Below are 26265 nucleotides of genomic sequence, written 5' to 3'. Positions count from 1 at the left end.
CCCACTCTTGCATGTGCATACCACGCAGCCAACAGCTTAGCCGTGGGTATACAGCAGGTTGCGTATTCCAAGATGTATCAAACCTGTCGCCAAACAATGCGCTGCCTTGCTTCAAGATGCCTCCCTTCCTTCGTTGTGCCGCAGCCAACCCGCGGCGTCAAAACCACAGCATAAACACAACCCAAGTAGACATTACGTAGTGTATATGCTTGGGGTATACTTCCTCCTCTTGTTTACACATCAACAAACCCCCATTCCCCTTATGGCCTTGGGGAGGGAAACAGCAGGACACCAAACCACCCTTCGCATCAACTACCCGCATTTGTTCCTTCCACCGGCGAGCGCATAGCCATCTCAATCCCCGCCGCGGCCACCGCTGCAGCCATCTCATCCGGGCCCGGCGTCGGCGGCACATCCCCCGCGCTCGGGTCCCCGCCGACCGTCGAGCCCTCGCCGCCGCTCAAGCTCGGGTCGCCATTGCTGGCGCTCGACTGCGCGAGCTCGCGTCGGCGCCGTCTCATTCTCCGTTCCTCGTCCGCCGTCTGCCGCCGCGACCGCCGCAGGGTCTCCCGCTTCTCCGCGTCGGCGGGGTCGTCGGCGCCGTCAGCACCCGAGCGCATGCCCTGCAGGAGCAATGCGGCGCGCTGCGCGACGTCGTCCTCCTCACCTGCGCCGGAGCCGCCGTCGCCGGCTTGGTCTTTCGTCGGGCTGAGGAGGTCGGAGGCTGGTGTCTTGATGTTGCCGTCCTCGTCGCCGCCGGCGCCCGAGGCTTCTGGGCCAGGGTTCTGAGTGTTTTGGAGCTCTGCCTCGACCGAGGGTATCTGGGTGAGGTCGGGGATCTTTTGGCCCGATGCGATGCGCACTTGGTGGCGGTCCTTGAGACGCGCCCGTCTGCGTCTGTCGCGCTGATCTCTGGCCTGCGGCGCCGCCGCGCGGAGCTTCTCCAGCAGGCTGTCCATGGCGCCCGTGCTGGTCGGGGAGGCCGGGTTACCCTCCGTCGCGGCCTGCGCGGCCTTCAACGCGTTCTTGCGCTTCATGGACGCCTCGTTCTTCCGCCGCTGCTCCTCCATCTGGAGGTTCTTCGTGCGCGACTTCTTCCACTCGGTAATGAACGACGCCAACTTGGCGAAGAAGTCGCGCCGCGCGTTCTCGTCGGTCGGGTCCTCGCCGTAGAAGATCATGATGTCGTTGTACGTGCGGACCATTTCCTCCAGGTAGACCTCCATCTGCTCCGCCTTGCGCCGCGCGTCTTTCATGCACCGCCCCACGATCTGGGCGACGCGGTCTTGCGGGTGGAATTTCTTGGCGTCCGACAGGCTGCCCGAGTCGAGCGCCCTCTGCACGCTGTTGACGTTGTCAATGTACTTCTTCGCGTCCGCCTGCAGCTGCTCGATGTTGATCTTCTGCGCGGTTATCACGCCCGAGATGTCGTCCGTGAAATGCTCCCACTCCGGATACTGATTCCGGACAATGCGTTCGACGAGATCGGCCAACGTCGACTGATTCTTGTCGTCTTTAACCATAGCCAACCTGCCAAGTGAAGATAGCTTGAAGCCGCGCGCCTGCTTGTTCGCGTCGTTCATGTAGTTGCCAATATCCAAAATGAGGCCGAGGACGTTCATCAGAGACACCGAGTCCCGTAAAGATTCGGATACACTGACTACCTGGCGCATCTTGTCCGTGATCTCGTCATAGTCGGCTTCGAAGCTCCGCGTCAACGACAGAGCCCGCATCCTGCTCTTCCAGTAGTGGTGCAGTTCAAACGCAGTGTGCAGGTAGATCTGATCCTGTCGAGTGAGCTCCGAGGGGTCTTGCTCTCGGTTCTCCTGGTCGGCTGCCGGGCCCGTCCAGTCCTTGCTATACGGCGCCAGCTGCTTTGAAATGTTGTCGGGGATATTGCAGAGGTCCTCCTTCTGCAAGAAGTCCATAACCACCGGGTTGTCGAGCACTTCGCTGTCACAGTGGATGATCATCTGCACCACCTTTTCAACCGAGTACTGCGAGAATTTGGAGAGAGCGATTTCTGCTAACAGTCAGTCGCCCGCCTCTGCAAGCGTTTCTTGTTGTTGGATGGAACAGGATAGGATTACCGAAGGCTTTCCGCAGATCGTTCGAGATGATCTGCTTCTTGTCGTCCTTCTTCGTCGCCCCTTGACCGAGCTGTTTGATCTCCTTTGCCATGAACAGCTTCTCGACCTCGTCAAGAATACCCTTTCGGCTGAGCTCCAGATACTTCTCTTCCCTCTCCTCTGCCGACGGGGTGTGGGCAGCCCAATGAGTCGCAAGCGGGGAATCGACCTTCTCCCAGTGGAGGGCCTTGAGCTTCTTCTTAGGCCGGACAACAGATAAGCCGAGGGACGGAGTGGGTGTGATATGTTCCTGCTGCCGGGATAAGAAGTGACCTGACATTGCGCCCGGCCCAGGTAAAGGGGGGGCCGGCGGCGGCGCCATGCCTTTGGCTCCCGGCAAATGGGGAGGCAGCGGCGGCGGCGGTGGTCCGCCGCCAATTGGCGGAGGTGCGCCAGGAAGCTTGCCCGGCATCGGAGGTGGAGGCGGCGGTGGAGCTCCCCCGGCCGGAGGCGGCGCCCCAGGGAGTTTGCCGGGTAGAGGGGGCGGTGGGGGAGGAGGTGGCCCCCCTGCCAATCCGGGTGCCGGCGGAGGCGCCCCCGGGATCTGGCCTGGTAATGGGGGAGGCGGCGGCGGCGGCGGAGGCGGCGGTGGCGCCCCGCCTGAGGCAGACGGAGTGGTGTCGGTGACCTGGATTTTGGGAGGCTCGTTGTCGCTTGGCGTGAGAGGAGGCTGCGACTCCAGACTCGGGTGAGATGGCCCGGTGGTAACGCCATCGCCCTCCTCCGAATCGCTGGCATCGTATTTCTTAACCTTGTCTTGGAGCTCGTTGAACATGCCTGCAGCCTGCTTAGGATCCAAGACGGGCCGCTTGATTTCGACCAGCCGAGGCCTTTCGTAGATGACCCCTTCCTCATCTTCGGCTGCATCCTCGGCCTCTTCCTCCAAGGCGCCCTCCGCTGGCTTTTCACGGGAGCTGACAGGCTTTCTCGGGACGCGGGTTGACCTCTTGACGCTTCCAAGCATGGTATTGGTGAAGTCCCTGGGCGGACCGCCGGCGCCGGGGCCTGAATCCCCATAGCCGTCCATTTCCTCCCGCAGCGCGCGGAGCCTGTCCGAAGGCCCAATCGCCTCGCCCCAGACTTTGCCTTCGAGCTTGTACACGGTTTTCTGCCGTTCGAGTTGCATTTGGAGGCGCTCCATGAGCTTTTCTCGATCGAGGATCCCCTGCATACGGACAGGGTCCTCGTCACCCAACTTGGTCCCCTTCGCAGCATTAGAGGCCGCCACATCCTGTGCGTCGCGGAGCATGAGATAGAGCTCGCGCGTCTCGAGCTCGTACCGCTGCGCCTCCTTTGCCCTGAGCGTCTGCAGGCTCTCCAGCTCCGACTTCAGGCCTTCAACCTGTCTCCTCTGCGCGTCTATAAACCTCGTCTGCTCATCGATCTGCTTTTGCAGTTTGGCAACCAACCCGTCAGCACCCAGAGCCATCTTCTCCCGGAGCTCATCCCTTTCCGCCATTGCCGCCTCGGCAATCCGCCGCGTCTCGGTAGCTTCCTCAAACGCCTGACGAGCTTCCGAGTCGGTGTGCAGCTTGTCGAGTAAGCTCTGCACGGTGAAGTTGAGGCTCTGCTTGAGATCCATGTCGGGCAAACGGCGGTCCATGGCCACGTAGCTCAACATCGAGTCGACCAGCTGGAACATGCGCAGGCGCTCCTCGCTGTCGTTGTCTCTGATCAAGAGCAGATGCTGCAGAGCGGAGACGAAGTAGTCCTGGGTCTTGGTGCCCTTTAGCCGTTGCTGGATCGCATCTACGATCTGGACCGGATCGTTGAGGTCCCTGACCTCGCCTTCCACGCTGTCCTTGATGCTGCTGTTCTCCCGCTCGAGCATATCCTCGTAGTCGATGGCCTCGTTGGTCCGGAACCGCTCGATCTGCTTGTCAATGAGTTCATACTGGAAGGCCTCCATCTTGTTCAGCATGCGCTTGATACCGCACGCTGTAAACTGCGCCCTGATGTGCACGCGCATCTGGAGGTCCTTCTCGGCAGCATCAATCAACATGTTGACCAAGATGAGCGTCGCCACGGCATACTCCATCAACAGGTTCTCCATGCCGATGCCACCGCTGCGCATTTCCTCGCTTGCGCCCACAAGGCTGCCCATCTTCCCACGGCCATCGATGGTAACCTCGACAAGGCGCATCCAAGCGTCGAAGCGGCCGTTCTCGCCCTGCTGATTCTTGACGACATCCATGGCTTCGATCACCTTCAGGTGACCCTTGCCATCGTCCCAGTGGCAGAGGAAGGTCAAGACTTCGCTGACCAGCTTCCTCGTCGTGAGTCGGGGCGAGATAAGAGACGTGGCCAAGGCTACAAGGACCTGCTGATGGGCCAGGGCATCGTCCGCGCCGAACTTGTTGTTCATCAAGGCCTTCAAACACTTGATGATGTCGTACTCGCGGTCCAGGTTCTTATCCCCCTTGCCCGAGTCTGGCGCCGGGCCCAGGCCGGCCCGGCGATTGAGTTTCATGAGGACGTTGGTGAGCGCCACCTGACCTTGGCACTCGATGAAGCGCCTGACCCAGCCGATTTGCTGCGTCCGTAGGTTGACCTCCAAACTCCCCAGAAGTTTGCTGTCGAGCGCGTTCTCCATAACCTTGCGCACATACCATTCGGGGCTGCCCTCCTCGTCCGGTAGGTGGGCGAGGTCCACATTGCCGTATTGGCCAATCTTGGCGGTCTGCCTGCGCTTCTGTTCGCCCTGCCACTCCGTGAGGCGATCCTGGTGGATCAGAGTCCATTTTTTGGTCGACGGATACGCCATCATCTGCCGCTTGGCTTGGTCCGGGAGGTTATTCCATCCTCGCTTTTGCATGAGCTCCAGGAACATCTGCTCGATCACGTTGTCGTCGTCGGGCTTCGGGAAATAGAAGCCCTCGCTCGTCTGGTACGCAGAAGGGAATTTGGTGAGGCGGTTCTCCCTGGGCGAGTGGGGTGACAAGTACGAGGACTGAGACGAGGCACTAGGCAGTGCTACTTTGGATGAGCGATGGGCTGCGGCCGGGTCAAAGTAGGATCCTCCATTACCTGACATGATGCTCGAGTTGTCTCCTGAACTGCGCCCCCCGGACGTCACATATGAATTGTACCGGGAATTGTAGGATCCAGACAGGCTGCTCTCTCTCGGGGGGCCCCATTGTTGGTACTGGGCCTGGCGGCCGGTCGACGCCATTGTGATGTTGGACCCTGCGGGTGGGGGGCGCGGGCCAGAGAGGTAGGGACTTGATGGACGCACGGTGGATGGGTCAAAGCTCGGATACTGGTGGAAGTCGTTTGTTGCCTTGTTCAGCTGGTGCGGCAGCGGCTCTCTTCGATAGACTATCTGATCGCCTTTGGGGAGGTAATCGACAGGAACAGGCGAGCGCCCGTCCGCGGCGACGGCGTCGTACGGAATGGTGGTCATGACGCCGGCCATCATGTTGATGCCTGACTCTGCGGAGCTGGGACGGTCTATTGATACGACGGACGAGTCTCGTTGGTGGCGTGAATGGCGCGAGTTCACAGAACTGGCGGCGTCGGTGTCGGCTGACAGGTTGCGGCCGTCGTCGGCCGTGCTCCGCTTGTCGGTTTTGTTTTTGGACCGATGGAAGAACGATGTGGCCTTCCCGCCAGAGGAGGCGCGGGACTTGTCGTAGGATGACATGGTGTCGGCAGAACGTGTGAAACAGCCGTTTCTCTGGCGGCGAACAGCGAACCGCCCGTGTTTGGATTCTCAAGAGCAGCCGGCGCAAACGACGGTCAATCAATGCGGAGGCGGTGATGTGGGTCGACTGGAGAGGAGTGTCGTATGGCCGTCAATGGACTCGAGTCTCAAACCCAGGGCGCATCGCATCATGTTCTTGGGAAGCCGGCCGGGGTCGGGAAGCGTGAAGTCGCAGCGCGCCGGGGGAGTACGCCTGAGTGCATGAAAACGGGAATGTTTAGCATGAGAAACTGGTGTATAATAATGCCGCTATGGCGTGGTGCAATAATGGACGGTCGCCGACGGGAACCCAGACATACGGCTTGCGATTTTCCTGCGCCTGGAACGATCGGATCGTCGACAAGTGGGCGGTTGAAGTTGCAAGGCAGGGGGGTGTCGGCTTCGATCGCGTCGTTGATGTCGGGCCAGGGGCAACGGAAAGGAGCCACCTTATCGCCGGTGGCTTTCTCGTCCAAGCAACTGCGAGTAGCCAGCGTGCCGGCGTCGGTGCGTGAAACGCGGAAACAACTTGCGAGGGAGCGAGCAGGCGACCTGAGGTTTCGATGTCCTAAAGAATGGTGGGCAGGCCCAGGGAAGCACCTCCAGGATGTTGTTGCAAGCAGTGAAGGTTGGCCTGAGTGCGATGCTGGGAGGCTCCTTGCGAGCAATGGCCACCGCGACAGGATCGCAGAATCGATAAGCGGCGGAGACTGTGGGAACAACACAAAGGGGGCTTGGTCTGAAACAGGTCTAGCCTGAATCTGCCCCTGAAAGTGTTCGGCTTGCCCCCTGGCAGCTGCACAGAGCAGCGCACAGGCCGCAGCACAGGCCGCTGTCGCTGTCATGTCTGCGATCTGTGATCTCTGAGCTCTTCCAAGTTGTGTATTCCGTCCTCCGTACACTACGGACGTATTGAATGTACGGAAGACACAGGACAAGTTAGACATATAAAGCCACCTAGTTATCTTACCTAATGCAGCGAAAGCCTACACTATTATACACTGGTTCGTCATCCGACCCGCCCCTGTTCGCGCGGTTAATCCCGAGTGAACTTGAATACGACTTACACTACTGTGGTAGGTACTCCGTTGACACACGCCTTCGCAGCCCACTAAGCGCTGTTCTCTAGTGTACTGTAGACCCTCTTCTGTCACCGACGGCAGCGCAAGACAAATTAGTGGTGAGGAGCCTCACGGCTGAGCTGGAAATTTGCCATTTGGCCTTACACGTTATAAGGTTACCCTCTACTCCGTACAATCTAGTCAGAAACGGCGTCCGAGACGACGGCAAGCCGATCGAACCGGATGCGTAATTCGACTGCTTCTCTCTCATCTCCAAGGTCCGGTCATGTATTATTACGGAGTAGTGTACGGGATAACTGCGGCCGAAGCGCATGCGGTATTCCGTGCTGAGCATGGATCTCAACCCCCACCGTGACTTACCCCCGAGTTATCTTGGCTCGATGTGGTTGGTTGAGCGTGGGGCCCACTGTACTGTACGGTACGTACTCCGTACTGCACAGTACGGAATACACTGATTGCGGTGCGGGATCCACGGCTAGCGACCCCAGCGCCAAGCATTCTGGACTTCTGTGCGGACAGACGCACTTCCACTTGGACTTGGACGACTCCGAGTTGGCGCGGCACTGGGCAGCTTCCAATTGCATATTGCCAGTGTTTGCTCCTCACGCGCTTTTTCTCGGCCGGCGATATTTCCCATGTCCGGTTGTCTCGCTACAAACATACTGCGCATCTAAGGCGCCGTAATAGCCTTATCGCTGACAAGTTGAGACCGACGGAAGCAGGCGGGAGCAGTCGCTGGTGCTGCGCGGCGGAGCGAGCGATATGGGTACGACACTCTCGGCGATCAAGGTAAGGAAAAGATCTGCCTCGCTGCATGGAATGGCGCTCCGTTGTTGATTCTGTTGGACAGACCTTGATTGTTCCAGCCATCATCTCTCTCATTCTCTTCCTCGTCTCGACTTTCGTCCTCGTCCCACTCTGGCAGCGCTACCGGAACCGATACAGCCAGTACCTCCCACTAGAGACAATCTCGAATCAAACACTATCTCTTCGTGCAAGGGTGCAGAGCGCCGTGGCCCGCTTCACCGTGCCGTCGGCCTGGAGGGCGAGGGGCTCTGACCGCGTCGCTGTGGCTGAGCGGAATTCGTTCGATTCGGACGAGGGGGAGGAGCTGAACGAAGTGGATGACGCCGTTAGCAGGAGGGTGTTAGATCAGCAGAGGGGTAATCACCCCGTTGACAGCACGAGGAGGCTAAGCAGAGAGTCAGTTTCGGTCTAGACGACTAGCCACTGCTGCACGCCGTCACGCTAACTGTTCGGCAGCCTGGAGGAAGGGTTCATGGACGACAGTGACGAAGAGGCCGAAAGGGCCCAGGGGCGGTAGATTGTTCTTCGGCGTGGCGTTTGATTTTCGGGCTCAAATTCTCTAGAGGCTTCCCGCTTTCTCAGGGTTCGCCCACAGACGAGCAACTTGCTCCCGTTTCCATCAATGCAAGTCACCGTGAACATGTTAGTATGTGTCTTTACGGCAACCCAATTGGGTGGGGATCGTGGTACGGATCGCGACTTGACTGCCAACGACCTTGGCCACGTGGGTCTCCATACCCAACGCTGCGGACCGTTTGTGACCGCTGATCACCTTCTGGAATGGGGTGAAACTCGGGGTAGGACAGATCCTGGATGGAAACGAGGTATCAGAGGCAAATGCCAAAAGCACTTGGCTTGCGTCGTGGCCTTTGCCTAGCAATTGCTACCAGGCAAGTGCCGGTTTCTGGTCCTCGATGCTTGTGGCTGCCGCCCTATTCCTCTCCCACAAGCATCGACGGAGTGTTGATGTACGCCCAAAAGCCTTACATGATAACTGAGCCTCCAAACTTGCCATGAACCAGTCCAGAGTCCTCTTGAACACAAATAACGCAGCTCACAATACACTTGTAACTGGCTACCCCCAGGTACCTACAGGCACCTGAGGTATGAACGATATGGAAGGTAGGCCAGGTGGGATTTGGATACACAGGTACCTGAAGAACAGTACCCCACGTGCACATATTTTAACCTACTACGCTTACAATCATGTGGGTCCTGCATGCATGCAGTTACCAGGATTCCACCCACGTCGCCTGCAAGCCAAGACTCTGGATCCCCGATCCCGTAGCGTAGTCCCAAGGCAGAATTCGATAGAACCTCGATTTTGACTGGACTCGTTCTGGTTTCAGCGCGCTTGCCACCCACGGGATTCTGCCGTTCTGGTCTGTTTTTTGGCCCCAGCGTTCCGGTAGTCTGAAGCGAAACTTCAATACAGACAATACAGACGCTATTACCTGTGTTCTGTACATTCAACCGCATGTTCAGCGATCCAAGGTAGCGCCCGGCAAGCAGACGGAATGGCGACCCCCGAGGAAAAGGCAACGGAGCTCAAGAACCAGGGCAACAAGGCGTTCGCCGCGCGCGACTGGCCGGCTGCGATTGATCTGTACAGCAAAGCCATTGAGCTGTACGACAAGGAACCAACCTTCTGGTCCAACAGAGCTCAGGTTCGTGCGGCCTCGGCGTTCTGCTGTCGCGTGACTAACCGCTGTGTAGGCGTATCTGAAGACAGAAGCGTACGGATTTGCGATCCGTGATGCCACGAAAGCCATCGAACTCAAACCGAACTTCGTCAAGGTGCGCGAAGCGCCCTTCTTGCAGTTCGAGCGGTCTTCCCCAGGCTGACGAACCACCGACCACAGGCCTACTACCGGAGAGCAACCGCATATGCCGCCATCTTGAGGCCGAAAGATGCTGTCAAGGACTTCAAGACGTGCATCAAGATCGACCCGAGCAACAAGGATGCGAAGCTCAAGCTAGTCGATTGCGAGAAAATTGTGCGGCAGCTCGCGTTCTTCGCTGCTATTGAGGTTGGGGAGGAGCCGTCGGCTGCCGAGGGCCTCGATGTGGACTCTATTGCGATCGAGCCCTCGTACGACGGCGTGCGGTTAGAGGGGGAGATGACGCAGGAGTTCATCGACGACATGATGGAGCGGTTCAAGAACGGCAAGACGATCCATAAGAAATACGTCTACCAAATTATCCTCGCCGTCAAGAAGCTCGTGTATGACGAGCCCACCATGGTGGAAGTTGACATTCCGGAGGGCGTGGAGCTCACCGTTTGCGGCGACACTCATGGTGAGTCTAGCCAGCTCCCTCGCGCACTGACGGTGAGTACGGTGAATACTGATGGGTTGTGGTAGGGCAATACTTCGATTTGATGGAGCTGTTCAGGTTAAACGGGAAGCCAAGCGAGAAGCACTGGTACCTGTTCAACGGCGACTTTGTGGACCGGGGTTCTTGGTCGACCGAGATTGCGCTTCTGCTTTACGCGAACAAGTGGTTGAGGCCCAAGTGCTTCTTCATTAACCGGGGCAATCATGAGACAGACGACATGAACAAGGTGTATGGCTTCGAGGGCGAGTGTAAAGCGAAGTACAACGAGCGGTAAGAACCTGCTGCGCCTCCCAATCTGGCCAAGCTGCTGACATCATTTCTTTCTTCAGTGTGTTCAGGTTGTTTTCGGAGAGCTTTTCAGCTCTGCCGCTGGCCACGCTGGTCGGCAAGAAGTACTTTGTGCTCCACGGTGGTCTATTCTCGGACGATAACGTAACATTGGACGACATCCGGAAACTAGATAGGCACAAGCAGCGGCAGCCTGGACAGTCTGGGCTGATGATGGAGATGCTGTGGACGGATCCTCAAACGGAGCCTGGCAGAGGCCCCAGCAAGCGGGGCGTGGGCTTGCAGTTTGGGCCCGATGTCACCAAGCGGTTCTGTGAGAAGAACGGCCTTGAAGCTGTCATCCGAAGCCACGAAGTCAGGATGGAGGGGTACGAGGAGGAGCACGACGGGAAGTGCATCACCGGTATGTAAAACCCGACTATACGACTCCGCTGCAGGGCCAGACTAACGTGCGGTGTCCTAGTGTTCTCGGCCCCCAAATACTGCGACATGACGGAAAACAGGGGGGCATACATCAATATTGGCCCCGACTACAAGCTCAGGTTCTCACAGTTTGACGCTGTGCCACATCCAAACATCAGGCCTATGGTGTGTACCGGCCAGCTTGAATTCTCGCCATCTGCTCGCGCCGCTAACCCTCCACAGGCGTACGCTGCCAATTCTCTGATGTCCGCGTTGATGTAGACATGGGTGTAAAAACATCCATGCATAGGGGTTATTTGAGACGACTGTTCTCGAAAGAGCTGAGCTTGCCGCGTGTCCCTGGGTGGTTTCCATGAGACACGGGAGTTAGGATGTTGTGCGGACTGCAGCGTCGCAGTACAGTCACAGTACATTGCTGGATATCCCCGAGAGAAGGCTCTCGACGAGGGCTATCGTTGGCTAGGTTGGGTCCAACGCGGGGCAAGGTTGCAGTGGGTCAGTAGTACCATCTACTCGCCTCATTTCCCGAGGCACTTGCTAGTCAGGCGGAGCATACATGCTGCAGATACCCCGCGTACCTCACGCAGATAGATGCCAGATTCCCTCCCCAATGTCTAGCGTAGATACAGGCTACTTAGAAAAATAGACAACCGCCATACAGCAAACCAAACCGAATAACTGTCAGCAAGTCCACAACGCCGCCTCCTCGTCCCGTCCGATCAGACTCCCCAACCAGTCCCCGCAGGCCCTCAGTTGCAACAGCATCGTCCCCGTCCCCGCTCCCGCTCCCGCCCCCGCCCCGGACCCAGCACTCGCGCTGCTCGACGGAAGGCCGCCGAACGCCGTCACGCCCGCCGCGAACGCCGGCAGGTCCTCCCGCGGCACCCGCACCCACGCCGAGCCGCCCCGCACCAGCAGGATGTCGATCGCCATGCCGGCGCCGGTCGCGCCGAGGAACTGACGCAGCGCGGCGGTCAGGTAGGCGCGGACTTGCAGGGCGTCCAGGAGGGGGGTGGTGGTGGTAGTGGTGGTGGTTGCGGGGTTGGAGAGTGTGGGTGGTGGCGATGCTAGAGAGAGGTGCGCGTAGGCGAAGGGTGGGTTTTTGAGGGTTGCGGTTGTGAGTGTGCGGGTCTTCGATGTTGATGTTGATGGCGGGGCGGGCTTGGTTTGCGCGGGGATGGCGGGGTCCGTCTCCTGGTCGAGGTCCATTGTGTCGGGCTCATGCCCGGGATCCGTTGTTGTTGTTGTGGGTGGCCGGTTTGAAGGCATGGTGTTCGAGGATATGTACTCGGTGTGTGTTGATATGGAGGAGTGGTAGGTATGATGTGGTGTAAGTCCGCGGTGAGTCGAGTTGCGAGGCAGACTCGGGATAGGGCTGAGTTGGGGCGGCGATGTTAAGTTGGGTAGATATGATGTCCCTAACTTCACAGTGACGGGCGGTATATATGATCAGATTACTCGTCGTGTCGGTGTTCGGTAGTTCGTGTCTGCCATCTCAAAGTCTTTGGTTGTCCTTGATGAAAATACGGATATAGAAGCTTGCATCGCCAGAACTGGTAATAAGCGAGTGGGGATTGATGCAAGAATCGAGTGTTCACTTCGATTCTTGCATCTTTCTTCCCCCAATATCAAACCTCGGGCGACGTCATGCTACAATCAAATACCTGCCGTTGCTGCTCTGACTGAGCGTACTTATCGATGTGGTCTCACGTTCACCTTACATCTCACGTTCGTAAACAGACATCATATTCGCGCACAGCCAAGTCCCAGGGAAGGCGCAATGTGTATATTAAAGCAAATGCCATGTTGCCCCCAAGACGTCTCTGCCAGATACTCTTTCTGAGCTCGCACTCTTGCTCTTCTGGGCGAGGGACTCCCAGAATCAATTCGCACTCCAACCCCACGCTCTCCGAGTTAGCCAGCACCCATCTGCTCCTTTGGACCCCTCCTTGAGCCGCGGCTGGTCGCAGTCCGAAGCTATGAGCCGGGTCTCGTCCACACCCAACGCGAACAACAGCTGGCCAAAGATCCTTTGGTCGTCCTGTCCCCGATACCTACGCATCTTAATCATTTCCGTCATGGCGGTCCAGTTCCAGGAGGCTGTCCGCTTCCTGCTGACGTCCGTCTGGAAGACGTTGTCGGTCGTGGGAACGCTGACGGCCACTGTCGTTATCTGGATTGCCAGGATCAGCTATGCAATCGCTGTCGCTCTGGTACGCTCCATCGCCCATCAGGCTCTCTTTATCCTCCGCCTTTGGACTTGGCCGTTGTCGTTTCTGGAGCCCTACAAATGTGATATATTTGTAAGCCGACTGCCTCATGTTCTACCTCCTATTGACCTGACATCACGGTTCTGACACGCGTCGTGAAGGTCTTCGCCACATGCGTAGGTTCCATCCATCTAGTCACCCTCAGCATGTCCGAGCTAACCACGACCAACCATCCCACTCGCCAAAGTGTCTGATACTTTTTACCCTGAGCGTCCTCACCGCTTTCATCGTCTTTGCCGTGTGGGTGTTCAGCATGCGTCTACTCTACTCGCTCCTTCCCTGGCTGGCACCACCGCCAGCCCACGCCCAGAACGCGGGTCGAAGGAGCCCACGCGAGACTAGGCGCCAGCGACGAGAGCAACAGGCCGGCAGACGCTGGCAGCGCCAACCGCCCCGCGGCCAACAAAGCACGACGGGCTCGCTCCAACCCCAGAACCCCCGCACGAGCAGGGCCACCACCTCCCCCCTCAACACCACCGGCCTTGCTCGAGACCAAAGCACCTCCTCCTCCTCCCTCGGCCGCCAGCGACAGCCGTCCACCTCGCCGGATGAGCCCGTTGCCACCCCGCCCACCAGCAGCGACGAGGCGCCGCTGGAGTCAACAAGTCCGCTCAGAGGCTCGGTCCCGGGGGGGAACTGGCCGCCGCAAAGCTTCTTCCCGGCGATGACATCGCGGTTCACTGCGGGGGGATCCCAGCTCGGGACGCCGAGCCGGTGGCAGAAGCACCACCGCCAACACCACCTGGAGCGGGAGCAGCAGCTCCGCTTGCGGCGGCGGAGGAGGTCGGCGGTGGGCACGGAGGTCGGGGTGGACGAGACGATCCACGAGGAGGAGGACTCGTCGCCCTGTTAGGACGAGTCTGTGGCTGAAAATTCGGAATGGGGAAGCCGCGAAGCGGGGAAGGGAGTAAATGTGCGATTAGTGAAGTAGTGCATAGTTGACGATGGGGGACTGCCAGGGGGTGAGGTGCTACTGGGGATTGGGTAGTGTCGGTTTGGCTTGGGTATTCTGAGGTCGCACTCCGCGGAGAGTTCGAAGAAACAGGCCGCGTTCGTCTAGCTGGCCGTATTTGAGAAGTATGTAGAAATAGGCGACCCCCGTGGTGTGAGTCTACATCAGTGAGCATGAGAGTATGTCTCATTTGGATCATTTGAGCGTTTCTTTCGCAGTGATTCTACCGAAGCCATCCCCTGCCAGCCTAAAACAACGACCCTTCCTGCACCGGAGGCGCAGACTGGAGTCCATCCCGTATCAAGTCCCAAACGCCTTTGCCCTATACCACCATCAGCCAGGCCCGCCCCTGAACACAAGCAATCGCAGAACAGCCAGGCTAGCCGCGGATTCGCTCGCTCACCCAACAGCACAATCTCCTCGTCTACCGGAGACCCAAGAACGTCCGGTACTACCTGCGGTACGCGTCGCGGTCTCGGTCTCGGTCCCTGTCCCGATCACGATCCCTCTCCCAATCGCGGATGGGCGACCGACTCCTACTCCTCGTCCGGCTGTTGCGACCTCGGTCGTCGTAGTCGGGTCGCCGCCGGTCCCAGTCATGCCGTCTATCGTCCCTGTCGTCCCTGCGCCGCCGGTCATCCCTCCTGGGCGGATCGCGGTCATAGCTGGGGATGTACGTGTCGATATCCGGGCGGCCACCGCCCGGCCCACGCGGTCTCCCACCGCCGCCCCGGTCTCGACCGTCGCGGTAGCCGTCCTGGTAATCGTCGGCCGGCGGAGGTGGGCGGGGGGGCAGGCCGCGGTCCCGGTGCCAGGCTGGTACCCGCTCCTCCGGGCCCCGGCTGTTGCGCGGATAGCGGCTGCCCCCGTTGACCCCGTTCCTGCCATTGAACCCGTCGCAGCCGAAGGACGCGTTGGGCCCATCGTGGGGACCGCGGCCGACGGTGCCGCCTTTCGGGGCGGGAGGTAGCGCCGCTCTTCTGTCGTGAAACTTGCGTCGGTCGAGCTCGTGGCTTTCTTCATAGGAGGGCAACTCGTTGGGCTTTGCAGGGAACGGCGCTGAACGGAAATAGGGATGCTGGAGGGCGTCGATCGCGTTGATGCGGCTTCGCCAGTCAAGCTTGAGCAGCTCTCTCAGAAGTGAGACAGCGCCGGAGCCGTACTCCCTGAACCTCTGGGACAGGTTGCCCTGCCGCGGCCGGGGTTGCAAGGTCTCGGCGCCCGGCAGCGAGCGCCAGCCAGGCATGTTTTCGTCTGTGGGTGTCCCACACAGGTCAAAGATGATCTCCAGCTGGTGGCCGTCGCTCTCTCCCGCAAGAATCGGCTTGCCGACGAGCATTTCGCCAAACACGCAGCTGGCCATCGATTAGCGCGACAGAGCATACCGCAATGAATTGCTGAAGCCTTACCCAACACCCCACATATCGATGGCCGTGGTGTACCGTTTCAGGTGCATTAAGAGCTCCGGCGGTCTGTACCAGCGGGTCACCACCAAGCTGGTATAATCACGGCGCCCCTCCCCGCCACCCCGGCCCGGTCTGGGCACTTCTCCATCGTAATGCCTAGCGAGACCAAAATCGGCGATCTGGAGAATGCCCTTGTTGTTTATCAGGAGGTTGGCGGCCTTCATATCCCTGTGCAGGATGTGATTCTCGTGCAGATACTTGAGGCCTTCAAGCAGCTGGAGCATGTAGCACTTGATCTGCGGTTCGGTGAAGTGGACCGAAGGGTTGTCGAGCAGGCCCGAGAGATCATGGTCCATATATGGCGTGACCATGTACATGATGGGCCTCTTGCGCTTGTCGGCTGGACTACAAGTTAGCGGAGATGCAGCAACAGCCTCATGCTGGGAAAGAGGACTTGCAGCTCCGAGCCGGGTGTTCCACCGCCATGTCTTCGAGGCGGAGGATGTTCTTGTGCGAGAGAAGCTTCAACAGCTTGATTTCTCGGAGGGCCGTTATCGGGAACTGCGGTCGCGTCAGCCAAGTCAACGCGGGGGGGTAGGGGGAAGAATACGAACGCCATCTTTCTCGTTGTGCATGATGATCTTCTTCAGTGCCACCAGGGCGCCGGTCCTCTTCGATCTCGCGCGATGGACCTCTCTGGCCGCAGGCGTCAGTAATCGTTTGGTTGCGATTTGGACGGGGAAGATGGGCCCAATTTACCCAAAGGTTCCCTCGCCGAGCTTGCCCAGGACCTCATAGTCGGAAATCCGCGAACATCCAACGAAACTGTTTCTCGGCCGCTGGTGCGCAATGGCAAAGCTGCGCGGGGAGGGCGCGCCACCCAATTCTCTCGACTCGAGGATGCTCATCTTCCGTCTCGGCGTTCGCACTCACTGCGCTGCGTAGCGTAGCGTAGAATAGAGGGTGTTGGTAATGCGCTGCGCAACGCGAACTGGCGACGCGCGGCGAGACGAAGACGAGAATAAAGAGAAGCTGAGTTAGGCGAGGAAAGCAGAGAAGGCGTGTGCTCCTCAGCCGGGGATGGCGAGCAACATGGCAGGGCGAGGAAGTCCTGCGCGTTTGCTATTGAGCTTCGTAGACAATAGTTAGAACAAGGTTTGGAGGCTTACATGCCTCAACGCTCGCTTCGTTCGAAGCAGGTGAATCGATGTCGAACGCGCTAAGCTGGGCACGCTGTACCTTGCTGCACAGTGCGGGAGGGGGAGGGGAACAGGCCGATGTCAGGCCTTTCCCGCGGGATCGGAGCTTGCAATATCGGGCATAAGCCACCGGCCAGCCAAACCGTACCGTATACAGCCAGTATTCCGTACTGTGCGGACGCTCTTGCTACGTACCCGAACCCTGGCGGCCATCAAGTGTCACCAGTCTTGGCGGCAGTCGGTTAGTCAACTGCGGAGCTCAATCGCATTCTCGATCGACCGCGACATCGAGCAGTACCAGCCACTCCACACATACAGTTCTTGCGCAAAACGTCCGATCCGACTCGCGAAACGGTTAGCCATCGCGCCTTTCTCCCCCCAGCCGATCCCAATTCGCTCTAACGGCGGCGACTCCAGCGGCAGATACGGACACCAATGGCTGGCGCCGGACCCCCCGTTCCCCGGATCTACCGCTTCACGGCCACCGGCCTCGGCGCGATCATGTGGTTCTGGGTAGGTTATTGTTGCTCGGTAGCTGGAAGTCAGCACTGGAGTCGCGCAGCGGCTAACCGGGGCACAATGAACGCACAGATCTTCTATAGAGCAAAGAAAGACGGTACAGAGCAGGCCATTCTACCTCAGGGACGGGAGATCGCAGCTGACACGACATCGCAGGGCCGGTTCTCCTCGGCTGGAAGCACCCTTGGGATCACTAGACGTGCGAGAGACAACAAGCGGCCGGGGGTGGGCGCTGTGCATACATACTCCTCGTCACATCCGACGACATTGGGGCTCACGCCCGTTGTCCTAGTTTCCCCGTTGTTCCGGTGCTATATTGGAGTCGCTCTCGTGACTTTGGCTGTGTCTACAACCCCCCTGTACATTTTCATTCCCCTGGCTGTATCGTCTCAAGAGTCCAATGGAGAGTTACGGTACCAGCGGCGCACAGTACCGTCGTGGGCGAAGTCCAGCATCTTCTTGTCCGGTCGCCGAGGTGAGACGAAAGCACGATAGAAAAGGGGGAATTGAAGGGACCTGCGGCCTTTTTCTTTCTTGGCTTGACAATGCCATGGTTAGCGATTCTGTTATCATCAAGAACAGTCTCGGCGTCCGACAGACCCGTTGGACCTTGGAACGAGGAACACCCACACCATGAATAGGACGGAATACCATACCTGACGCCTGTTCTTTACTTTGGAAACCCGTATTGCAATGTGGCGGTTTAGACTCTTCCCCGGTTGTCCTAGCTGTCATCCAGATATGGCAGGCGGGCCAGTTTCCCGGAGGGGGCGTTAGGTTCTCGCCGTTGCAGCGCAAGGGCATTTCCAAGCATGATGCCCGAGAAATTGACACGATAGTGAGAGACGGAGGGAAGTATCAACTTGGGCGAGTCCCCCTTTGCCCGCCTAGACAGCGGTGCTTCTTTGCAAGCATATTCCGGCTGAAATATAGCCATCACTCCGGAATCGAGCGAGTGCGAGAGCGGCCGCGGGGAATCACGGCGATGGAAGCCAGGGTTAACAGCAGCCAACTCAGAAGGCTATCATAGAAGGCATCATGGATCTGTATCCCGTCCCCCAGGATAATTATATGTACCTGTTCCCATTGTGAAGATAGCACCCGGTCGGCCAATGCCAAGCTACTCTATCCAACCCGACGCCGCCCATCCATGCACGCTATCCAAGTCTACAGCATCTAGAATAACATCTGCTCCTGTATTACCTTGTATTGCTTCCTCTGCTTTGGCCTCTTCAACGCCGACTGTCTTATCCTCCCCACCAGCCGCGCAAGACGCTGGAACGCAAAGTGCTCCCCGAACCACGCCAGACAGAGGTACAGCGCTCCGAGTCCAAATACGAGGCGCTTGAAGTCCCCGCTGAGGTATGTCAGCTGCATGACGCGGGATAGCCACCCAGGCGGATAGGCGACCATGACCGAAGTGATGGCGAGGGTGGCAACTATCGTGGCAACGAATGGCCCTGGCGTTCTGTTAGCAAAGGAAAAGGTCGGGCAAAAGCGAAGAAAAAGAAGGGAAGGAAAAGACAAACAATTGTGGATCGCCGAATGTCTAAACGGACGACCGGCGTTGAGCACCACCCCAGCCAAGATATATTCGAAGCAAGAGGTCAAGAACAGTGCCGTGTTCTCCGAGTTTTCAATGTTTGATTTCTCAGGGTCGACGACAGGCGGAATGAACCACGGCTGCCGACGGACTGCCACGAACGCCAGTGCTTGGATCAGGATACAGATCCATATCTGACCCAGCAGCGGAGCGAGCACCTTGCGCGACACCAAGTCTGCGGTAGGCCGCTTGCGGCACAGCTCCGGAAATGGGCCAGCCCAGCTCATGAAGACGGCAATGGGCAGAATGAGCGCCAGGTCAATGAAGAGAAACTGGAAGTCGCCCAGGTTGGATGCCGAGGCGTACAGAAAACTGACCGAGGTGAACTGGATGGCCGAGTACAAGCTCATGTATTTGAAGCAGCTGAAACTCGTGACGAGCGCCGCTCGACCCTCCCGGATCACCTCGGGCACGCACCGGATGTCGAACACTCGCGACGTGAACGGCGCCGCGACCGACGCTTCGGCTTCCGAGAGCGAGATGCCCACGTCGGCCGCCTTGAGCGCCCCGCAATCGTTCGCGCCGTCACCGCAAAATCCGCACGAGTAGTCGATGCTCTGCAGCTTCTCCACCAGCTCGTGCTTCTCGTCCGGCGACATGCGGGCAAAGACCTTGCCGGTGACCAGCATGCGCCGCATGACCTCAGGTGGCGCAAAGTCGACCACCCACCGGAAGACCTCGCCGCTGACGGCAACCGAGTAGTTGCGAAGGTTTGATATATCGTACGGCAGCGATGCGTCCTGTTCTGGCGGCGGCGGCAGCGGAAGCAACGTTCTCGGGTCAAGCCGGTAGGCCTGGTTGTTGATGCTCTCCCACTGCAAACTGGCGTTGGGGTCCCTGGCATCACCTGTCAGGAACCGAGGAACAAAGCAATGGGCTGTCTTGCTGATCATGCCGCATTCCCTTGCCACGCTGATGGCGGTCAAGATGTTGTCGCCGGTTACCATGACGGCGCCGATGTTGGACTCGAGAAGCTGCTTAAGCACGGCCGTGGTGGTAGGCTTCAGCTTGTTTTCGAAAATGATGAAGCCGACGAAGTCCAAGTCTGACTCAACCTCGTGCCGTTTCATCTTGTAGACCTTGGGCAAGCTGAGCTTCTTTATGTGCTTGGTGGCACAGCCAATCACCCGGTAACCTTTGTGGGTGTACTGTGACAGGAGCTCGTCGTAGTCGGCTGGGACTGGGCGAATGTTAGCGCTCGTGCTCTGGGGCCGCCTGCTTAGGGGCTATACACTGAAACCAGCACTTACAAGTCTCTGGCCGGCAGATCTCCCGCATGCACTCCGGCGCGCCCTTGACATAGACGTCCCCACCGTGGCGCCCCAATGTCCTCACAACGACACTGGCTCTGCGAAGCTGGGAGACGAACTCGAACGACTTCAGAATGCCAAGCTCGAACGGAAACTAGCACTGCGTTAGCGAGCGGGAGGACGCAATGGACTGCGCATCAGGTGCCCGGGACTGCCTACATTCTGCGTGGAACCGTGCTCAATGCTGTCTGCCGGGTGTTTGAGCCCCGGTGGTGGTCTGGCAACTGAAGGTTGGAGAGTCGTCCCTTGGTCCTCATCATCAACATTGCCGCCATGGAGGTTTCCCTCCTCGAACGACCACGAGGTGAACTCGAACATTTTGAGATCAAGAGGGTCGCCGACTGGCTCGCCGTCTACCGTCCGGAGTGAATGGCAGGTCGCCATCGCATGGAGCGCTGCGCTTCGGGTGTCGGCGTGGTCCTGGCCCGCAGAAATCGAGCCTTGATCCGAAACAAGGTCATCGGCACGAGTGAACAGTTCGCTGAACTGGTTGCTGGCCCGCAAGACAACGCGCACCCCGAGAATATCGAGTCCCTCCTCTGTCAATGTGCCGGTCTTGTCAAAGCACATCAGGTCGAGCTTGCCACCCACGTTCACCCTCTGGGGGCTGATACAGAAGATCTGCTTGGCTCTTAACCGTCCGAGGGCGAAGTTGGTACCGATCGTCAGAGTTGCCGGCAACGCTGGCGGGACCACGATCGTGATGAGATCGAGCGCGCGGACGACGATCAAATGCCAATCCAGACGAAGCCTGATGAAGTTGACGAATGACGCGGTGAATCCCAGCAGCGCCACGCAGGCCATCACCGAGATGTACCGGAAGGAGTCTTTGTAGAACTTGAAACCGGAAGGCTTAGGGAACAGCATGGAGCGAACCAGGGCGCCTTTGGTCGTGTTGAAGCCCGTCCTTACGACTAGAGCGAGCGCCCCAGCTTCCTCGCCCCGAGCTTCCTGCGGTTGCCGAGCACGGACAATCTTAGTCCCGCAGAATAGGAAGTGCTTCGCAACCTCTGGGAGCATGGTGGATGCTGCCAGATCTAAACTTTGAAGCGTCCCGTCAGTTGCGGGTGTTTTCGACACCGGCACGGATTCGCCGGTTAGCATGCTCTCGTTGACGATGCAGTCGCCGCTAAGAAGAAGACTATCCGCAGGGAATTGGCTGAGGCTCGGGTCGCTGACCTCGTAGACATCCCCCGGAACGAGATCACTCGACGAGACCGAGCGCCCTGGATGCGGTCAGCGACCTCGCTACCCGTAGCGGGGTGCATGGCACCTACAGAAGCCGTTCCGGAGAACCCTGACATCGCACGTAAACCGAGAGATTTCACGCAGTCTCCTCATTGTCTTGCATCGTCAGCAAACCGGGAGCGTTGCGAGTGGCAAACACAGATGACACCAGACGTACGGATCTTGTCTCGATGAGTGTCGTTGTGATGCTGCCCACGGACATGAGGAAGATGGCAACGGCGTAGTAGTAGTATTCGTCGAGTGACCAGAGAATCAAGCTAGCAATTTGGAAGACGTAGAACGGATGGAACACCTGGCGACCGTAATCAGCGAGCCTGCACTTTGACATACTCAGCGGAGGACTGAACAGACCTCGTCAACGAGGAGTCGGAACAGCGACTTCTGCTCGATGTCGATGAGGTTGCTACCGAAAATAATGTCGCGGTGGCTTTTTTCCTCGCTGTCGATGCCAGCACGAACTCCTCTGACGGTTGACCACAGGGGGTCCTTCCAGCCGTTCCCAAGGACGAACTTGTCCCGGAGCGGATGGAAGAAGAACCGCACATAACGGTAATTGATCATGCGGAGGTCCTGCAGAATAGGGTCTGGGTCCTCGCCGGCGACGTACGAGGTCATCTTCCCTGGAGCCCCGAACACTGTCGACAGAGACCTCCCGTAGGGCGTAAGATCCACGTTCAGGATCGCCATCTCGTTCCACTGATTCTCGACAACGACCCAGCTGCAATCCCTGAGCGGCGACGGCTTGCCAACCAACTTGATGTGCCATCTGGGCAGCCAGCGGAAGACAAGCCACGCCCCGCCTAGGGTAGCCAGGCAAAGGAGAAGGTAGATGGCAAGTCCAATGCGGCTGGTCCGGAACCCGGCAATCGCAATATAGAGGTCCTCATTCACCATGTACACTTTCTGGCTGGTACGGTTCGCGCCGTACCCGCTGCCGGCGGACACGCCGCTGTCCCGTCGCAAGAGTCTGCTGTGCACCGAGCTTCTGGATTGCGTCGACGTTCTGCGCAGAAAGACATGGTCGTCATAGGCGGCGTTGCGCTCCAGATCGGTCGAGTCCTCCTCTTGCTCTTCGTACTCGTCCTCGAGCGGCATCTCCTCGAGGTCGCCCACTGACGGTCTCCCGTCCGAGGGTGCAAACATGGGCCCCGGTGCCTCGGGCTCGTCCACCTCCTCCTGGTAAAAGGAGAAGCTCGCAATCGAATCGGCGCGCGCGCGACGGTGACTGAAGGCAGAGACGCTCGTCGGGAGGGACTCAGCCACAGGGCCGGCAAAGAGCTGCAGGGGCTGGTCAGCGCGGCAAGTCCGCGACAGATATGATGCAACATTCGGGCGCAACTGACCTCATCCTGCGCCATCTCGACATCCTCAAAGATGCTGGCGCTGCTCGGGTTCGTCCCCTGGCGGTAGAAGCCGGGGGTATTGCCATCTCCATCGCCATCTTGCTCCCCGCGCAGTGGGTTGCGCCCATCGCGGGCCGAGCCCTCGTCGGGCCCGTCCGCGTGCCCGTCCATGCTGGGCTTTCCCTGGGCTTCCCTTCCCTGCTTTCCAGGCTCAGGACTCGGTGCGGTGCCAGGAGTCGCTGCAGCGCGCACACATCTTAGGAAAAGGGCGTGGCGAAGAAAGCCCGGGGCAATGGATGCGATCAGGCCAGGGCGTGCCACTCCAATGCCCCTCCAACACGAAGATCGAAGGATCACTGAGGACTGTGGAGCTGGCCTCGATAAGGTACCTTAGCCAAGACGGTGACGTCGATCCATTACACCCGAAACGGCATTCCGGTAGTTGCATGATAGAGTTAACCGGACGGATTACATGCATTAAAACCAGATAGGTAGGTACCGTGCCATCGCTGCTTGACACTCCGATCACCTTCGCATCGAACAATCAGACATACCAGATAGTATAGCTAAGTCGGTCCCTTTGGCATCCAGTGTTCCCTTGATCTTGCGCAGGGCAGAATACTTTGGACGGCGTACAGGTTACAGGACAACCATTGCCTGGGGCCCCCTCTTACTTCAGGTACAAGGTATGCACCTTACTCAATCCTTACTGTGGTGCGCAAGATTCTGATGACATTGAACCCACCAGACCGAACTCCACGGCCCCAGGCTCAAAGTTTGTTGTGGTCTGGACCATCTGAAAACCAGGCTGTTCAGATGCGCGACTTGAGGCCAAACTCTCACCTACAGGTACCGACCGTCTGTGCACGTGGCATAAACAACAGCATGCATCACACTGTGAGCTGTCTGCGCCAAAGGATTGAGGACTGTTCAGTCTCCAAGTCGTGCCATGAACTCCCCAACAAGTACCTTACCCTTGAAGCAACGATCAAATGCAGGCTTCTTGTCAGAAGTGGAAACGCCCAGCGTCGTAGGGCAAGGTGCGGTGGATCCTCACCAGCTTTATCGTTTGCGATTACTTTGGCTCCATCGGTCGCAGCCTTCACCTTGATACGGGGAACCTGTCTCCTTCAACCGGCCGTTGCTAGAGCGAGAACCGCCAGTTCGTTTTGCTCAAGACCGGGCATCTTGAATGGCTCCTGACAGCAAGCGTTCTCTTTCGAGCCCCTGATGCCTCTTTCGCAAATTCTGTCTTGCGTCTTTTTGTGCATATTGTAACTACCTATCCGTGTCCTGCAACACAGCAGGACACATCCTTGTCCGGTGGGACCGGAGGCGAGGAAAAGTTGACATTCACCGACCATGTGAGGAGCTGTCAGCTGCCGAGTCGTTGATGGCAGGCGATGCTGTTAGTCACAGGGAGCGGTGAACAGGCCGCTGATTACCGGGGCGCGACCGCCAGAGGCGCTCCTGTTGAAGAGGGCGGGAAACCCACAACGGTACGTGTACCGCTACAACAAGCTTGATGTAGATTCGATGCCTGTGAATTTTGGGGTAGATGTGTAAATGTGCGTAGCAAATGCCAGAATAACTAGTGTCGGATGGATGACGAAAAACGGCTCGTGGTTGTTGGTGCATGTGTCCTTGAAAATCCAGCAGAAAACATCTTGTGGCGACGCTCCTCCGGAGTATAAAAGCCCCTTTGGAACTTGCCTCTCCGTGCGCAAGCCAAGGTGCCCCGCAAATTTTCTTTGGATACCCATTAACGCGAGTTCCCCTCCTCAACATTTCTAAACCCGCCATTTCATCCTCTGAAATTTTACAACCTCTCCCGCCACATCAAATTCCCCAGACCTGTCGATTCGCCACAGACGCAGATCTTCTTTCTTGTCATCGCGAAAAAGCGTCACTTCCATCGACAGAAACCGGCTCCCCATCACCATGGCTGAGCCCATCAAGAACAAGCGGCCCGACCCCGCCGTCGCTCCGTAGGTTCCATTTCCGTTTGGGCAATCTCGGTGTCAACGGCCGCGGGGCCGCTCGCAGTGAACGCGTTACTGACCCAAGCCTGGTACAGCACACCCCAGAACACACCGGCAAATGCGGCTCCCATTTCGTCGCATGCCCAGCAGCCTGGTATTTCGAGCATCAAGGAAGGTTAGTTAGCCTTGCGCAGCCTCCGGCCTTTGCTGCCCAACTACGCCCCCCTTGGCTTTCCGCGCGTGCTGACGGCTTGGTGCAGAGGATTTGGACCGCGCCGCTGCGTCCATTTTCGCTAAGGACCCGCGCCTTGTGTCCATGATTCACAACCGGCTGGGATCGCTCGTTGGCAGGTCATCTGGCTACATCGAGTCGCTTCCCACCGAGGTCAAGCGCCGCGTCGCTGGCCTCAAGGGCATCCAGAAGGAGCACTCCAAGCTCGAGGCAAAGTTTCAGGAGGAGGTCTTGCAGCTCGAGAAGAGGTATTTTGCCGAGTTCACGCCTCTGTACGAGCAGCGTGCTGCCATCGTGAACGGCAAGACCGAGCCCACCGAAGAGCAGGTCAAGGCTGGCGAGAAGGGTGATGAGGCCAAGGAGACCGAGGGTGCCGCCGTCAAGGAGGAGAAGCCTGCTGAGGGCGCCAGCAATATCTCGGGCATTCCCGAGTTCTGGCTTTCGGCCATGAAGAATCTGGTTTCCCTGGCTGAAATGATCACCGAGCGGGACGAGGAGGCGCTCAAGTCCCTGGTCGATATCCGGATGGAGTACCTCGATCGGCCCGGATTCCGCCTTATCTTCGAGTTCGCGGACAACGACTTCTTCACCAACAAGACCATCACCAAGACGTACTACTACCAAAACGAGAGTGGCTATGGTGGCGACTTTATCTACGACCACGCCGAGGGCGACAAGATCGACTGGAAGCCGGGCCAGGATCTGACCGTCCGCATCGAGCAGAAGAAGCAGCGCAACAAGAGTGAGTGCCCGCTATCGCCGTATGCGAAAATCGAAGCACTGTTGACGGACGCAGCCACCAAGCAAACCCGTATCGTCAAGAAGACGGTCCCGACGGAGTCGTTCTTCAACTTCTTCTCGCCTCCCAAGGCTCCGGCGGACGACGATGATGACGCCGCTTCCGATATCGAGGAGCGCCTGGAGCTCGACTATCAACTGGGCGAGGATATCAAGGAGAAGCTCATCCCTCGGGCGATCGATTGGTTTACTGGAGAAGCCCTAGCCTTTGAGGAGATCGATGACGACTTTGATGGTTATGAGGATGAAGAGGATGAAGATGGCGAGGACCTCAGCGGCGATGAGGATGATGAGGATGAGTCGGAAGAGGAAGAGGTACGTGTGTTCTGACTGGGATCTTCCGGGCCTTGATTGCTAACGCGGCGTAGGAGGACGGCGCCAAACCGAAGCAGGAGCCCACGGAGTGCAAGCAGAGCTAAAGGACGATTTCGCCACCCCGCTGGTCCGCATCCTTCTTAATCAGGCTACCAGGCCCTTGGCCCGAATCTAGTCCCGATCACACATAATTCCCCTCCCCCCCTTTCCCAGGAACCCCAAGGACGGCTGCCGGGCTTAGATTGAATCCGGTGTTGCAGGGAGAGCTTTGGGGGCAAGCAGATCCTAATTCTCAGGAGGAACATCCTCCCGGGAGCATACTTCAATGTTTCGAGGTTTG

At 58.4% G+C, this 26265-nt stretch overlaps 9 protein-coding genes across 9 annotated transcripts; 5 read left to right on the top strand and 4 right to left on the bottom strand.

Moving 5' to 3' along the window:
• Positions 1 to 166: 166 nt before the first annotated feature.
• Positions 167 to 5772, bottom strand: THITE_2152925 (uncharacterized protein; the record flags this gene model as incomplete). The annotated part of the gene is made up of 3 exons (XM_003649115.1): positions 167 to 572; positions 668 to 2023; positions 2091 to 5772. The coding sequence occupies 3 exons, from the start codon at positions 5770 to 5772 to the stop codon at positions 388 to 390; spliced, it is 5223 nt and encodes a 1740-aa protein (XP_003649163.1). The 3' UTR covers positions 167 to 387.
• A 1820-nt stretch (positions 5773 to 7592) lies between these two features.
• THITE_2107498 (uncharacterized protein) lies at positions 7593 to 8217 on the top strand. The gene has a single exon (XM_003649114.1). It carries the CDS (start codon positions 7708 to 7710, stop codon positions 8110 to 8112), a length of 405 nt encoding a protein of 134 aa, XP_003649162.1. The 5' UTR covers positions 7593 to 7707; the 3' UTR covers positions 8113 to 8217.
• Positions 8218 to 9217: 1000 nt separating this feature from the next.
• THITE_2037692 (uncharacterized protein) lies at positions 9218 to 11009 on the top strand (the record flags this gene model as incomplete). Its single annotated transcript, XM_003649113.1, has 6 exons — positions 9218 to 9384; positions 9469 to 9998; positions 10064 to 10307; positions 10367 to 10728; positions 10789 to 10913; positions 10971 to 11009. The coding sequence occupies 6 exons, from the start codon at positions 9218 to 9220 to the stop codon at positions 11007 to 11009; spliced, it is 1467 nt and encodes a 488-aa protein (XP_003649161.1).
• A 210-nt stretch (positions 11010 to 11219) lies between these two features.
• Positions 11220 to 12130, bottom strand: THITE_2107494 (uncharacterized protein). Its single transcript, XM_003649112.1, has one exon. It carries the CDS (start codon positions 12015 to 12017, stop codon positions 11430 to 11432), a length of 588 nt encoding a protein of 195 aa, XP_003649160.1. The 5' UTR covers positions 12018 to 12130; the 3' UTR covers positions 11220 to 11429.
• A 785-nt stretch (positions 12131 to 12915) lies between these two features.
• On the top strand, positions 12916 to 14146 carry THITE_2107492 (uncharacterized protein). Its single transcript, XM_003649111.1, has one exon. It carries the CDS (start codon positions 13272 to 13274, stop codon positions 13869 to 13871), a length of 600 nt encoding a protein of 199 aa, XP_003649159.1. The 5' UTR covers positions 12916 to 13271; the 3' UTR covers positions 13872 to 14146.
• THITE_2107486 (uncharacterized protein) lies at positions 14147 to 16622 on the bottom strand. The gene is made up of 6 exons (XM_003649110.1): positions 16546 to 16622; positions 16136 to 16487; positions 15991 to 16072; positions 15835 to 15937; positions 15380 to 15776; positions 14147 to 15325 (listed from the first exon to the last, which is right to left on the bottom strand). The coding sequence occupies exons 2-6, from the start codon at positions 16282 to 16284 to the stop codon at positions 14422 to 14424; spliced, it is 1635 nt and encodes a 544-aa protein (XP_003649158.1). The 5' UTR covers positions 16285 to 16487; positions 16546 to 16622; the 3' UTR covers positions 14147 to 14421.
• Positions 16623 to 16807: 185 nt separating this feature from the next.
• Positions 16808 to 17319, top strand: THITE_2107484 (uncharacterized protein). The gene is made up of 3 exons (XM_003649109.1): positions 16808 to 16929; positions 16999 to 17191; positions 17251 to 17319. Exons 2-3 carry the CDS (start codon positions 17011 to 17013, stop codon positions 17289 to 17291), a joined length of 222 nt encoding a protein of 73 aa, XP_003649157.1. The 5' UTR covers positions 16808 to 16929; positions 16999 to 17010; the 3' UTR covers positions 17292 to 17319.
• Positions 17320 to 18197: 878 nt separating this feature from the next.
• Positions 18198 to 22994, bottom strand: THITE_2107478 (uncharacterized protein). Its single transcript, XM_003649108.1, has 8 exons — positions 22599 to 22994; positions 21607 to 22533; positions 21413 to 21547; positions 21285 to 21351; positions 20167 to 21233; positions 19948 to 20101; positions 18624 to 19877; positions 18198 to 18554 (listed from the first exon to the last, which is right to left on the bottom strand). Exons 1-8 carry the CDS (start codon positions 22767 to 22769, stop codon positions 18271 to 18273), a joined length of 4059 nt encoding a protein of 1352 aa, XP_003649156.1. The 5' UTR covers positions 22770 to 22994; the 3' UTR covers positions 18198 to 18270.
• Positions 22995 to 24318: 1324 nt separating this feature from the next.
• Positions 24319 to 26052, top strand: THITE_2107474 (nucleosome assembly-like protein). Its single transcript, XM_003649107.1, has 4 exons — positions 24319 to 24586; positions 24676 to 24755; positions 24841 to 25925; positions 25979 to 26052. The coding sequence occupies exons 1-4, from the start codon at positions 24540 to 24542 to the stop codon at positions 26027 to 26029; spliced, it is 1263 nt and encodes a 420-aa protein (XP_003649155.1). The 5' UTR covers positions 24319 to 24539; the 3' UTR covers positions 26030 to 26052.
• Positions 26053 to 26265: the final 213 nt, after the last annotated feature.

This window comes from Thermothielavioides terrestris, chromosome 1 (assembly GCF_000226115.1).
Source record: "Thermothielavioides terrestris NRRL 8126 chromosome 1, complete sequence".
NCBI lineage: Eukaryota > Fungi > Ascomycota > Sordariomycetes > Sordariales > Chaetomiaceae > Thermothielavioides > Thermothielavioides terrestris.
This window is presented reverse-complemented; position numbering and strand designations above follow the sequence as displayed.